Source organism: Leopardus geoffroyi, chromosome B1 (genome assembly GCF_018350155.1).
Source record: "Leopardus geoffroyi isolate Oge1 chromosome B1, O.geoffroyi_Oge1_pat1.0, whole genome shotgun sequence".
In the NCBI taxonomy this organism is placed as follows: domain Eukaryota; kingdom Metazoa; phylum Chordata; class Mammalia; order Carnivora; family Felidae; genus Leopardus; species Leopardus geoffroyi.
Genome location: NC_059327.1, coordinates 166698075 through 166713534, shown reverse-complemented (window position 1 = coordinate 166713534; position 15460 = coordinate 166698075). Strand labels below are relative to the sequence as shown.

At 38.1% G+C, this 15460-nt stretch overlaps 1 protein-coding gene across 5 annotated transcripts in view; it reads right to left on the bottom strand.

Moving 5' to 3' along the window:
- GABRA2 (gamma-aminobutyric acid type A receptor subunit alpha2) overlaps nt 1-15460 on the bottom strand; it is a 127491-nt gene that overhangs the window by 12458 nt on the left and 99573 nt on the right. For 3 of the 5 annotated variants that reach the window (XM_045474182.1, XM_045474186.1, XM_045474183.1), the window contains 2 exons: nt 6302-6504; nt 77-256 (listed from right to left, as the gene is read on the bottom strand). In XM_045474182.1, the coding sequence (XP_045330138.1) occupies nt 77-256; nt 6302-6504 (383 nt within the window). The remainder of the gene's footprint in view (nt 1-76; nt 257-6301; nt 6505-15460) is intronic. The other 2 variants (XM_045474184.1, XM_045474185.1) reach the window with 1 other exon arrangement.

Below are 15460 nucleotides of genomic sequence, written 5' to 3'. Positions count from 1 at the left end.
ACAACATGCTCCTGGGTCAGATAATGCTATTGTTAACTGTCTGCTAACCATCCTGACTGAGAAAAGTGATACTTACAGAAGATTGTTTGAAGGTTATACAGTCCATCCACTTCTCTAAGTACTCTAAAGTCTTTCCTTGGATTAAATTGGGCCATGAGAAAGCTATATACTTGGACCATATTAGCTTAGCTCCTTGAAGAATTGCCTTCACTGAGTTGTATGTTAATGTAATGCCTTCAGCTTTTATTGAAGGGGACTACAAGAGACATCAATATGAAATTCATTACTGAGTTTATTGGGAAAATGTTGACATTACTTTCAATAGTACCCAGCTTTCCCTAATATAAAACGCATATGATATTGTTTTAAAGAATTCAATGTAGGAAAATATTTTCTCTAAGAAAATCTATGCTTCCATTTTTTGATTACAAATAAGAGTAACTCCCGCCCCCCACCCCATGGTTTACTTTGGCAGCCAAGAAGCTCAGAATTTAAAGCTCAACTCCTCTAGCTATGGACTATAGCTAATGTTCTGGCCCAAACGGTGGACACATTTGCATTGTATTTTCCTTCATCCTGATATCTTACTTCTATTTATATTTTATTTTACAATAGTTAAGTGCATGCATTCTTTTGGTAAACTGCCTGAAATGCTTTTGGAACAAGGCAGGATGTTGAAAAATGCAAATAAATGAAGAAAACACTTGAAATGTGATGTTTTCTATGGATTGCATGGAGTGAATCACAAAACAATGGCACATTTCATGTTAGTTTGCATACTATGTTGCTAAATCTTTTTTTTTTTTTAATTTTTTAGTGTTTATTTATTTTTGAGAGAGAAAGAGAGACAGAATTGGATCTGGTAAAGGGCAGACAGAGAAGGAAACATAGAATCAGAAGCAGGCTCCAGGCTCTGAACTGTCAGCACAGAGCCCGACACGGGGCTCGAATCCATGCACTGTGAGATCATGACCTGAGCTAAAGTCGGTCACTTAACCGACCGAGCCACCCAGGTGCCTCAACTAAGTCTGTGTTTTAAGTAATTTAATATATGATGTGTTTCCAGAGAATATGCTTTTCTTGGCCAGTGTAGAACCACTGACTCAGATTTAAAAATGGAATCAGTCTCAAGAGATTAGAGTTATTTATTTTTTAAATTTAATTCAAATAAATTATGTGCTATTATTCCAGGTTATAGCAGAGAAAATGATGAGTGTGACAATACTACTATCTTCTTAGATCATGTAACCTACTGTTAGAAACACAAATTTATGATAAAAGTATAATTTACTAAGGTCACGTAAAATGAATTTGTGTCAGGTACTGCAGAAAGATGATAGAGGGCAGTAACTGGATTCACTTAGAAAGTTTCAGTGTTAAGTAAAATCAGGTGGATATGAAGAAAAAAGTAGGAATTCATCAGTTACAGAAGGAAGGAGGGGGCATTTTGGTAAGAGGAATCTAATGTCATGGAGATGTGTAGCAGCATGGATATTGGGGGATGGTTTAATGGCTAGAGGAAGAACACAAGCATGGACTTCAGATCTGTGTTCGATCTTGGATGTACCACTTATTCGATGCGATCCTGAGTAAGTAACTTTATGGGAACAAATCTATGGTTTCTCATTTCTTTTTTTTTTTCTTAAGGTTTTTATTTATTTATTTGTTTGTTTATTTGAGAGAGGGATAGAGCATGAGTGGGGGAAGGACAGAAACAGACGTAAGGAGAATCCCAAGCAGGCTCTGCTCCATCAGCACAGAGTCGACCTGGGGCTGAAATTCAGGAATCAGTGAGATAATGACTGAAGCCAAAAGCAAGAGTCGGATGCTTAACCAACTGAGCCACCCACATGTCCCTGCAGTTTCTCATTTCTAACACAGAGATATTCCTAGGCACATGGTGGTAATGCACAATGAATAATAATAGTAATAACTTGAGCAAACGCTCTTGCTAAAATATAGACATCTGTAAAACAACAAGTAACTCAACATGTGAAACAAACTTATGAGAAAGTTATGTACTTGGACGATATCAGCTGACCAACTTGAAGAATTCATTAAAGAGTTCAATAATTAGCATTAAGATTTCAACAGTTCACTCAAGAGCTGAATAATGACCCTAGCACTAATGTAGAGGATGGACTGGAGGGAGACATGATTAGAGACAGTGTTCTCAGAGAACACTGAGCAAGGGCATAGTCCGTGACAAGGACAAGAAAATAGGCACCATGTGATGACAGGTTAGATGTTAAGGGGTATTTCCAAATTGTTGGTATGTGAGATTAGGTTTTGCCAGAGATTTAAAAAAGGAAATGTGGGCAGGGGAAATATACAAAATCAATTTAGAAGCTTTTATCTTTGTTTGTTGTATTTTTATTTAAAAAAAGATATGTAAAGATTGAGATAGTAGAGTCATATAGAAATGCCTAGGGAATAGGATGGATATATGATCCTAGAACTTAAAAGAAAGGTATGGGGTACAGTTATAGACACTATAAAAGCATGAGCTGTAGATTTGATTGGGCTGTACTTTATTCATTCAGACCATATTTACTGAGCAACTAATACACACAAGACCCAGTGCAAAAGGCCAACAGTGAATGATTTACTGAAATAAACATGGACATGTTATAATGATCAGTGAAGGAGATGAGGCATTATATACAATTACAAACTGTAATAAAGGATTTAATGTAAAAAATCAGGGTGCTAGACACACTTAAATGGGACTGAATCATTTCGGGGGTGCAGGGTTCAGAAATTTCCTGAAGATTGACATTTGTTCTCAGGACGAGTAAATGGGGACAGTAAATGGGTGGACACTGTTTAGTGTTGTAGACATTCCCACAAATACTATCTATAAAACCCTTAAAGTGAGAATCACATAGTGAATAGTAAAACCAAAAACAATAAAATAAAGCCAAATGACTGTCTTTGGGGGTAAACAAGAGCAGATGTTAGGGAGACAGGATCTACTGTGAACTCGGGCAGGGACTCTCAGAATAGAATGAATAAAGGCAGCTGCCAGGCCAGGATTTGAGGGCAGGAAGTTGCTCTTCGAAGGCTTCTTGTAAAGAAATGCTGCTGACTTGCACCTGAATGGAGTTCTGAAGCCCAACAATATTCAATGGGTTGAATGGGGATCCCTTGAGGAAAATGAAAAATTATTATCTGATCTGAAAACGTGGAGGTTATTGGTGTTCGTCAGTTACAGGACAACACATGAAAAGGAAATCAGATTACAGTGGGCTGGGAATTAAATTGAAAGTGAGAACACAGACATCGTAGCACGGCTTTCAAAAAGCTTGAATTGGACAAGAAGATGGTAAAATCTGAAGATGGGGGAATGGGTGACATAGGACCTAGAGAGAGTTCTTGCCTCCAAGGTAAATGAAACAGAGTAAGCATACTCCTTACTGAAAGGAAGGAGGCAGCTGGAAAGGAGAAGATGGCCTTGATGAAATGAGAAAACAATAACTGATGCTTCAAGGCTGAGAAAAGAACAAGAGAGAAAGAGATTGAGAGCTGCAGTGGAAGAATTAGTCTTGGGCAAGTGGAAGAATGTTGGTTGTGAGGGAAGCTTCCAGAAGAACTTGGGGAATTTCATAATAAGATACTTTCTGTATATGGAAAGGAATAACAACTGGAGATGGAACATTTGATCCAGCACTATGCTTTTAGAGTGAAAAGTTTTGTAATCTAGTGTCACACCTGAGGCTAAAAGTAGTAAAACATCTTGTCCAAGATCACAGAGCACAGTAGGTAGGCTACATCTTCTAACAGAGGGCTCAAATGTAGCTTGAATATGAATGGAGTGGATTTATGTATTTGCAAAAACTAACTTTCAAGATCAACAGAGTGCAATCTACATACAAATTGTATGTTAAATGTGTATTTCCTTTTTCAAACATACGCTAGTGGTATGCATCTTTGAGTCATTATTATTCTTATGATGCAAATTAGTACTTGCCAGTTTACAAATGTTTAAGAACTTTTCATGTGCTCTTTCTATTGACAGATGATTGAACTGCATTGACTTATGATACCAACTTCAAAAGCTGAGGACTTTTTCCAGTCTGATAAAACTGGAAGGACACCAATATGGGCAGTGGACAAAAATTCTATAATTCAAGCAAATTATCATTTTCCACTTAAAAAAATTTCTTCTTAAGGAAAACTAAAGCAGAGAAGCCTGAAAGTAGACTGCACTGAAATATTTTTTCAGGCAGATGTGCTAGTTTGGGGCACTCGATTTCCTTTCAGTCCTAAGAATGTGGTTATTTCCAAGCGAAGTTTAGGGAGCACCTCCCAAAATTCATTTGAATCATGAAATTGGGTTGAGTACCCACTGATAAATTCACCATTGTAAAGACTGAACATTCTTTCCGTGAAGGCAATGAAGTTTTTCCTTGGTGTTACATGTGCAGACTTCATAAAAGAAACTCTTAGATTCTTTATTCAACAAAAAATTCTCAAGGGCCTAGCTATGGAAAAGTAAGAACAAGCAACGTGCCTGATACAATGTTCCCTTCAAATTAACCACTGAATTCCAACCACTTAGAACTGAAACAATATAACATTTGTTAGCTGTTTTCTTGCAGATGAGATCAGAACATCAATGATTTTGTCCTGGATTTATCTTTGCTCTGTGTGATTTGATATGTGGTTTGACTTAATTCCAGCATTCCTCAGTACTAGGTAATTGCTTTTAGAATGCATCATCATGAATGGGTTTTTTGCATTTATAGGTACTTTTATTTTCCAAGTACAGGGAGAAGATATTTTATTTGATATGCCAAATCACAATGTCAATTTGATATGCCAAATCACAATGTCAGTTTGATTGGCACCCTCATAGCATTAAAAAGTGATATACCAATGAATATCTATATGGACAATTTACCACAAACCACTATTTATCTTTTGTGACATATTTATAAACATGTCTGGCATTTATAAATACATCTGGCATTTCACCTTCAAAAAAAGTTAGTATGAAAGCGCATGTGTAACTAATATAACTAAAAAGAAGTAACTGCATAGATAGCAATGAAAAAGCAGTACATTATATGGAAAATGAAAACATAAATCAATAATAAAATGTAATGGAAATGCTGAAATAACCTAGAAGTTAAGCATAGAAAGCTAATTGGATTCCCTTTAATATTTACTCAGTGGCTGTTAGTATGCAAAACGTTGCTTATAAAATGAAATAAACCAGCACTTATTAAAACTTACAGTTTACAACATTAGGAAAAAGAACAAGACTTTTAAATTATAACATCAATCATTTGTATGCTTAAACTGCAATATGGTTCTAGAAATGAGAAAAAATTATATTTAAATAACTGACAAAGAAGTAAAATCACCAAGTATGTTATTCCAAATTTAATGGAAGAAGCATTTTAATAGATATATTGTTAAAAAGGAGCCTTCCAAGTAGAACTTAACTATTAAGAATACTTTATATCTCACTGTGATACAGCCAAAGCTTCCTCTTAATGCAGATGAATAATAATCCATTAAATAAGAAAGGGAACAGATGTTACATTAATGCTCAAAACTTCCACTAGCTTCAGTACTTGAAACCTAAAAATGGACACCAACAATTCCCAAAGAAATTAATCTTAAAAACAAATGAGTCTGATAGACTACATGAGCAACTTAAACTTTCTGAGCATTCCAGCACCTAAGTACTTGTTCCATACAACATGGAAGAGATAACAATGTCGCTTGAACCTTTCTATCCAAGCAACAGCGATGAGGGTAGGTGAAGGTAACTCAACTGCTGATAGAGCCTGAGATTCTACAACAGGTAAATTAAAGTCCACTTTCTTTTCAAATCTCTTTATTATAAAGCAGTGTGGTATTTAAGAGCATGAACTTCATGGTCAGATCTGCCATCACATATAGCTACTAACTTGTTGTGTGAGCTTGGGCAAGTAAATGACTTCACTAAGCCTTAGCTCCTTCATCAGAAAAATGAGAATTAAAAAGAGACACTAGTCATAAAGTTGTAAAGATTACGTGATAGAACATATGTAAACAACTTAGCACAGTGCCTGACACACAGTCAGAGCTCAGCAGATGCTAGGGAGTGGTTTCAACAGAAGTCATACTCTAACAAGCACTCCTAAAGGATTTCAGGCAAAAGCATACTTTAAAAAAAATATGATTCACACACACACACACACACACACACACACACACACACACACAAATTTACATTTGAATGTTTTTAATGTCAATTTTTAGGAACATGTCTGTTATAAACTAAATCTGTTAGGGGATTCTCACTTACCTTGTCATTGACTACACTCTTCCCATCCCAAGCCCATCCTCTTTTGGTGAAGTAGTTAACAGTTGCAAATTCAATTAGGGCAGAGAACACAAATGCATAACAAACAGCAATAAACCAGTCCATGGCGGTTGCATAAGCCACTTTGGGGAGGGAGTTCCGAGCACTGATGCTTAGAGTTGTCATTGTTAGAACAGTTGTGACTCCTGCAGAAAGACAGGAACCAAAAACATCAACAGATACAAGACAGCATTGGAAATATTCTTTTTTCAAAGTTACTTTCACTGCCACTGTATCCACTTAAAAAAAAAAAACTGGAAGAACAGAGCAAAGTTAATTATCACAAATGGCTGTTATAATTCTTGAAGTAATAACTCTGAAATGCTTTAAGTTTTCATTTTTGTTGCTATGAATCTCCTTTTTCTCTTTTGAATACTGTTAAGGGTACAAAGGTGGTGATCACTGAAGTAGAATTTCCTATGAGGAAAGTAGGTACTTTAAATTGATCCATCATGCATTAACATTATTTTTAAAAAATCCCACACAAAGCCTCACATGCATTTATTCATCGTTTATTTAAAACACGCTAAGCAATGGACCAATCATCCACACCAGTGATCACAATGGAACTATGATTAAGAAGTTCTTCATTCTAAGTATAGCTACCTAAATATGAAATTAATTCTGGATCGCTTAGCGTCATGAGGACATAATTTCTTTCATAACGAAGCTTAGAATCTATAGAAAATAAAACAAGCAACTAAACCCTAAATCTTATAAAATGCAAATCACTACATTTTAAGGAATATTTTGTACTCTGTTCATTTAAAAAATAATTTAGTTCCTTTCACTGCAGAGCTTTTCTGCCAGTAGTCAGGGAAGTCATAATGATTAAGTAAAAAGAAAGCAGTAACTCAGGAGGTAAGCTGTAACATCAGCAGTCAAATGTCTGCAATTACCTGTTTTATCAGAGATCCAATAGAAGCTTAATTTTGTACATAGGGGACACATTAAATTAAAAGAGTTAAAATGTTAAAGAAATGTTCATTCATATGTTAAACTTGTATACTATTGTATTTTTTGCTTTCCCTGAGGATAAATAAAGCAGCTTTTTCTTCTCATCTGCAATAGAGTTAGGAATTCAAAATAGCAGTGAGTCTTTCATCATGAGTGAATGCATCTAGGAATATGATGGTAGTAGCAGGAATAAAAGGTAGAAAAGTAAATTTACTTCACCTACTACTAAGTCAATATTAAAAAACACATTTACAGAAACGCACTGCCCTTTCATGTCTCAAAGTGCAAGGTTTTAGACGACTGTGAAGACGTATTCTTTTGAGAACTGGGTACAGGAGAATACTTAAACAGAAAACAAGACAGATAAAACCCCACATATCCACAAGCAAAACCACATCTTCCCCAACGCATGTGCTTGCACAAACGCATGCATGCGCACACACGTACACACACACATGCAAAATATAGCAATGCAAATGACAAATCAATATAGGAAAATATATTTAACTTCCTTAGCAGTTAAGGAAATATAAACAAAGTAATAATGAGATGCTTTTTTATTTTTCTTTTTTTTTTTTACATTTATTTATTTTTGAGAAACAGAGTGAGACAAAGTGTGAGCGGGGGAGGGGCAGAGAGAGAAGGAGACACAGAATCTGAAGCAGGCTCCAGGCTCTGAGCAAGTGATCAGCACAGAGCCCGACGCGGGGCTCGAACCCACGAACTGTGAGATCATGACCTGAGCCGAAGCTGGATGCTTAACTGACTGAGCCACCCAGGCGCCCCAAGATGCCTTTTTAAAACAATATAGTCACCAAAATGTTAGCAAACTTCAAAAGATTTATACCACGCTAGTGTTGAAGAGAATGTCGGCAATGGGCATCCTTTCTGAATAGGGATTACAAATTGGTGTCATACCTAAGAAATTGTTACCTAATTCAAGGTCATAAAGATTTAGGGACGCCTGGGTGGATCAGTCGGTTAAGCATCCAACTTCATCTCAGGTCATGATCTTGTGGTTCGTGGGTTCAATCCCTGCATTGGGCTCTGTGCTGACAGCTCAGAGCCTGGAGCCTGCTTTGGATTCTGTGTCTCCCTCTCTCTGCCCCTCCCCCACTCACACTCTGTCTCTCCCTCTCTCAAAAATAAGCATTAAATTTTTTTTATTTAAATGTATTTATAGGTATTTTATTTTTACTATTTTAATATTTTTAACGTTTTATTTATTTTTGAGAGAGAGACAGAGTACAAGAGGGGGAGGGGCAGAGAGAGAGGGAGACACAGAATCCGAAGCAGGCTCTAGGCTCTGAGCTGTCAGGGCAGAGCCAGATGCAGGACTTCAACTTGTGAACCGCGAGATCATGACCTGAGCCGAAATAAAGAGTTGTACGCTCAACCGACTGAGCCACCCAGGCACCCCTAGTGACTTTTCTTAACTTAATCTGTAAAGTCTGATTCTTTTTGTTTGGGGCCACTGAGTTCTTTGGGATTTTGTTTGTTTGTTTTAGCATAGTGGCTATCTGATGATTAGACAGTTTTCCTTAAATACCTGGAACAAAAAATTTCCTCAGTCTTTGCCAAGTGGCTCTGTGTGCAGGTTGGGATATGTCTTCAACTTTTAGCCAGGTAGTTTACAACCCTGCTTTAGCATACATACACCTTCTGCTTCTGTAGGGCCTCAAGAGGTGAAAGTTTAGGGCTTTCTCGGGTCTTTTTTTTTTTTATGTTTATTTATTTTTGAGACAGAGAGAGACAGAGCATGAACGGGGGAGGGTCAGAGAGAGAGGGAGACACAGAATCGGAAGCAGGCTCCAGGCTCCGAGCTGTCAGCACAGAGCCCGACACTGGGCTTGAACGCACGGACCGTGAGATCATGACCTGAGCCGAAGTCGGACGCTTAACCGACTGTCTCGGGTCTTTATTGAGTGTTCACAAAGCTCTGTGCATACACGTGGACTTTTAGATTCCAAAATACATGTCAGTGCTTTTGAAACTACTTTTGTACAATTCTTCCTTAGCTCTTCCTCTCAAACTCTTTGGTTAGACCATTGTTTGTCCCAAATGTTATCCGTCACCTCAGGCAGAAGCAACTAAAACATCTGCCTATAAATACTTTCAGTGACATCTCCCCGGTAGCAACTTTTGCACCAGGAGAATTCTGAGTCAGGTAACATACAAAGACAAGCTTTTTGCAAATGTCTTCCAGGGAGGCACCATAAAGTGCTGATAATACTTTCTGAATGAGCCCCATTTCCTCACCCTAATACCAGGAGGCTTTTATTTGGAATTTCGTACTCCACCATTTTTGCTGGTATCTACCCTGATCCCCAGCAATTCTTCTAGATGGGGCAGGGCAGTATAAAATACCGGTGAACTGTACTGTTATGTCCTCCGATGGCCTCCCAGTCACATGGCCTGGGTTTGAATCCTGGCTCCAATACTCGCTGTTTTTCTGTGACTTACAGCAAGCTCCTCAACTATTACTTTCTTCAAATACAAAATAGAATTATAAACTCTACCTTCTTTAGAGGTACGCTGTGACGGTTTAGTATGAATTTGGCATAAAATCTGGCACATCATAAGTGTGCAGGAAATGTCAGCTACTTTAATTCTTTTTTGTTGTCACTACTGCTATTAGAAATGTCTCTTACTGAAATGACAGTAGGAAAATATAAAGCGATATATGATACACAAGGCTCTTCACATGAACACACCTTGTAAAAGTAAAAAGGTGGCAACCATTGGCATATTCATTGATTGGGAAGTAGTTTAATAAATCGTTGATTACCTACACTAGTAATAGCACAACAATATTACAAAGAGTAAAGCAGGGCTGTTAATTCATTGCAAATGTATCTACCGTACATTTTGCTTAAAAATAGTTCATGATTCAATTTTCATGAAAATATATGCACTTGGATATGTGTATCAATATAGATATACCTGTATGAGCTTAGTAAATAGAAAATAAAATGAAAAAGGACACTTCAGTTACCACTTTGGGGAAGAAAGTGTTATGTGGTCTGGATGGATAAAATAGAAAATGGACTTGTGACTGATTTTTTGTTGTTTCATTTCTTTGGTATTTTACTAGACAAGCATGAAAGAATACAATCTGTAAGGATATAATCTAAGATGGTAATATTAGTTACTTGGGGAATTAACATTGGAGGCAATTCATTTTTTTATTTTTTCCTTTTTTCTTGCAGTGAACTTGCTTTGTTTTTGCGATAAGACAAAAAAAATACAAGATTTTTAATTTTTTTTTTTTAATTTTTTTTTTCAACGTTTATTTATTTTTGGGACAGAGAGAGACAGAGCATGAACGGGGAGGGGCAGAGAGAGAGGGAGACACAGAATCGGAAACAGGCTCCAGGCTCTGAGCCATCAGCCCAGAGCCTGACGCGGGGCTCAAACTCACGGACCGCGAGATTGTGACCTGGCTGAAGTCGGACGCTTAACCGACTGCGCCACCCAGGCGCCCCAAGATTTTTAATTTAAAGAAGGGATACCTGATGACATTTATCATTTATAATTCAAGTGTGAATTTCTGGGAATGATTGATCATTACATGAATGTTGACTAATTTAAAGTAGATTAATCAAAAAATGCAAAGTTCAAATTATGGCAAACCACAAATTTAACTATGATTCTAATTCTACACTGCTAGTTTAAAATTAGATCTGGGTCTAGTCATTCAAACTCCTAAAACATTCTGGCAATTCAATGAGTCTACTATGAGGTTATTTTTCACCATATTCAAATCTTCCCTATATCTAATTTTTTTCTTTAATCTGACTGTGTAAACTTGACAATAAAATTGGTAACACTGACTATGAGTTTCTACCTTTCCCCCCTTCCCCTTTTTTTCTTTTCACTGGAAGGTGTGGTTCTCATATGCTAGCTTTCCTGCCTGCTAGTTCAGCCTCGCCTGTTCCCATGACACTATAAATAGAAGATCTGGCATTTAAATTTTTTTTTTTAATGTTTTATTCATTTTTGAGACAGAGAGAGACAGAGCATGAACGGGGGAGGGGCAGAGAGAGAGGGAGACACAGAACCGGAAGCAGGCTCCAGGCTCTGAGCCATCAGCCCAGAGCCCGACGCGGGGCTGGAACTCACGGACCGCGAAATCGTGACCTGGCTGAAGTCGGACGCTTAACCGACTGCGCCACCCAGGCGCCCCGAAGATCTGGCATTTAAAAAAGAGGTGCACTTACTTGGTAAGCTCAGACCTTCCACATGCCTGTCTGCCAACAATGGGCATTATTCTATACCTACTAGGGCCTCCAAAAATGAATGTTCCCACATTTTTTTTTACCAGACTGTCTCTTTCTTTATCTCCTCTGTGTGACTACCATAACTCAATGCTTCCTTAGGAGGCCTAAGTTTCTTTCTCAGTAAAACAAAAGGCAAACAACTTACAGTGTTTTAGCACTAAAATTCGATGCATATATGTGAAATGTGTCATCATTCCCCACACACAGACAATATCTGACTTACAGTTCTTTGATATTCTGGTTTCATTCTATGTTAACATTTCTTATGTAAGGTATAAGTGCCGAGACCTGAACTCAGGAGCTGAACAAATAGCATCAAAGTAAAGGAACACCAAGTGTTGGCTGCAAATATGTGCTGAGAGTATAAAATCAAATCGGGGGGTCGGGGGGGGGGGTGGTGATTTCAGAACAGAGACTGACACTGTGAGCTCCACAGCCAGATGCCTAAATCTTAATCTTGTGACCTTGGGGGACATTCCCCAGCCCCTTTGTTCCACAGTATCCTCATTTGTGAAGTGAAGATTATGAATAGTGTTTTCCCATAATGTTGATACAGTGACCAAAGAGTTACTACATGTGAACCGGTGTCTCTATTATAAAAAGGTGCCTCAGTGCATGTGCAGAAAAATATTACCCTGAAAGCAAAGTCAAGATAGATTTAAATCAGAGAAATGAAATGAAATGAAATGAAATGAAATGAAATGAAACAAGATGAAATGAAGCAAAATCGATACGATACGATACGATACGATACGATACGATACGATATATACGATACGATACAATACGATACGATACAATACGATACGATACGATACGATATGATAAGATACAGTCCTCCTTTAGACTTTCATCCCCATCAGATGTTGTGTGTGAGTGTCTGTGGTTGGGGTGTGGGGTGGAAGTCTTGGAAACCAAACGGCACAACCGCAATAGGACACAAATGTGAAATTGTGTGACACCACCTGCTGGTTACTGGCAGAAATGGCAGAAAAAAAAAAAAAACAAAACCAGACATTCTGAAAACAAAAGTGCTAGATTTGTTTTTTTTTTTTAGCACTTACAAATAGAGTAATAAATGCACTTATTTTATTTTTAAGGTTGCAATTTTAACTCGTGACTGTCCTACATCTGAAGGATAAAAACACTGAAATTTTGTGTTAGGTGCAGAAATGAGAACTTAGATAACATATCTTGTCATAAAGCCTAATGAACTCAAATTCCACTAAATTTAAATTTGTGAGAATTTAGAAACCCTCAACTATAATCTAGAAGAAGATGTCTGAAAGGACACTTTTAGTGTGTACAATATTGTGAAAGATTATAACTTAATGTATCCTGAACTTAATACATTTAAAACTCACATCCTTCTACCCAATCCTTTTCTTCCTGAAGCCATTTTTCTCGGAGAAAGACCCCTATGACCTAAAGGAAGCCATTTTCATATTTGAAGTTGAAGCTGCAGTGACATGAATGTTTTCTCAGTTTGAGCAATATGTCAGTCTAGGCAACGTATTATTTCCTCTACCTAGGATCCTTCCCCCTCTTTTTTAAGAATACCTATCATTCCTTCCCTAAGTACGTTACTGAGTGCCTACTCAACGCCAGTTATTTTTGCAGGCACTGGGAACACACCAACGAACACGAGTGCAAAGATTCCTGCACTTCAGAGCGCACACTCCGCTGATGCATTCTGCAGGATTTCACCCCTAAAGGCACCTGTGACCTGGTCCTATGGCTACCTCCATCACGTTGTGTCCTTGAATTTTCTGTTGGTTTACATGACTGTATCCTTCCAGTGAACTACATGGAGTAGAGCCTTGTTCGTTGTCTTCTCCCCCAAAGGTAAAAGGGTGCTCAGCAGAGAGTAGGAGGCCATCAAATAGTTTCTAAATGAATTAATACATATTTACTGAAACTACGTCTCCAATGATCTGCAACTGATAAGCATTAACTTCATTAGGATACCTGCAAGAAATCTATTCCTTCTTTTATAATGCACATAAACATTTAGTCCTCATTTTGTGCTACATATGGTAGAGCTGTGAATGGAACGTGAGCAAAGCCACAAAAAGATAAAAGTTAAAATATATATATTTTTTAAAAGAGCACAAAGTAACCTAACATCACAACTGGGCAAGGTCTATGATGGACTGTAATCAAGTGATCTACCTAGACTGGGTATTTGAGTTAGGCTTCGCTAAGGAAATAAGGGGGAAAGTTAAAGCGGTCACCAGGCAAGGGAAGATAATGCTAGACTGGGGAAATAGCATGCACAGGAAGCCAGGGACATAAGGAAAGCATTTAAGAGAAATGAAAAGAAGCCTGGAAGGCAGGAAGACAGATTAGAGCTTCATGGAAGATGAGGCCAGAGCAGGAGGCAGGAGCCAGATCTTTCAGAACCTGTTGGATGGTGTTAAGGTAATCTAACTTCTCATCAAGAGCAATGGGAAACCATTATACTGTTCATTTTAAGCAGGGTAATGGCATGATCACTTCTTATGTAAGATCACTCTTTTTGATTCTTAGAGCTTCCAATTCTTTACTTACATGACTGATCTCTTTTTGCATGTTGTTTATTTTTTCCATTAGGGACTTTAACAGACTTAAGAGATTCATCTTAGTTATTTTTAATTCCTTGTTTAATCATTCCAACATCTCTGTCATAACTGAGTCTGGTTCTGCGGTCTGCTTTTCCTCTTCCAACTGGTTTGATTTGTATTTCTTCCTTTTGGCATGCCTTCTAATTTTTCTTCATCTGCCCTCCCACCCCCAAGTTTTATTGAGATATAATTGACACACATCCCGGATACTGTTTCGTTGAACTTTGACCATGTTCATTTGGGTAATGGGAACTGAGATAAACAGACGTTTAGTGCAGGATTTATGTCAGTCTGGCTATAGGGTGGCTGTGTTTAGTGTTTGCTATCACTATAGGTGCCACAGGATCCAAGTTCCTATCATTTTCTTATTGTGGTTTTACCCTCTTGACTTTGGACTTCCCAAAGCACTCTTCCTCCCAGACTTCAGATCTTTCTGCTAAAAGCTATTGCTAGGTCACTCCTGGAGCTTTGCTGGTGTGGCAGGAAGGTGTAAGGGAGGGGGGCTGTTCTATAATCTTCTGGTTGAACCTCAGTCTTCCGGTGGGCCTGTGTCTTAGGCTGTAATCTTCACAAGTGTGTCTCCTCTGGTACGTTTTATGCCCCATTCTTCTTACTCCCTTCCCTGGCTGCCGCATGCCCAATCCATTTCCTTGAAGTTCTGATCTCTGTTGAGTTTTCATGAGTTCACACCCTTTAGATGAGGGAGCGAGGCCAGAGGGGCTGGGGAGTGGGAGGATCGCCCTCCTGTTGGTTGGGATGAGGTTCTGCCCGGTCCCTTCTCCTGGACATGGCTTCAGTTATAGATAAGGCTCTCAGTGTATCATTGCAGTGCATGATGCTTTAGTAGCATCCCTTTCAGGTTAAAAAAAACAAAAAAACAAACAAACAAAAAAACTTAGCTGCATCTCTCTCAATGTGTCTGCCTCTTCACAGTTTGGGATGGTACTTTGCCTGTCACCTCGATTCTCTTACAAATGCAATAAAAGTCTTTAATTTCCAGTTTGCTCAGCTTTTTCTTGTGGCAAGGATAAGAGTGACAACTTGCAAGCTCTTCACATGTCGGTGCTGAAGTCTGAAGCCCAGTGCCTTGATTTTAATGCATTATTTTGTATAACTTCCCATGTTATTAGTCAGATGTCTATTTTTTCTACTTCTGAATTTCTGGTTGTGTTCTGGGTAGTTGAGCTTGACAGATAATCAGAAACACTGGGGAACATTTAGCAATCAATATAATATAGGCAACCTTCTGGAACTGATGTCAG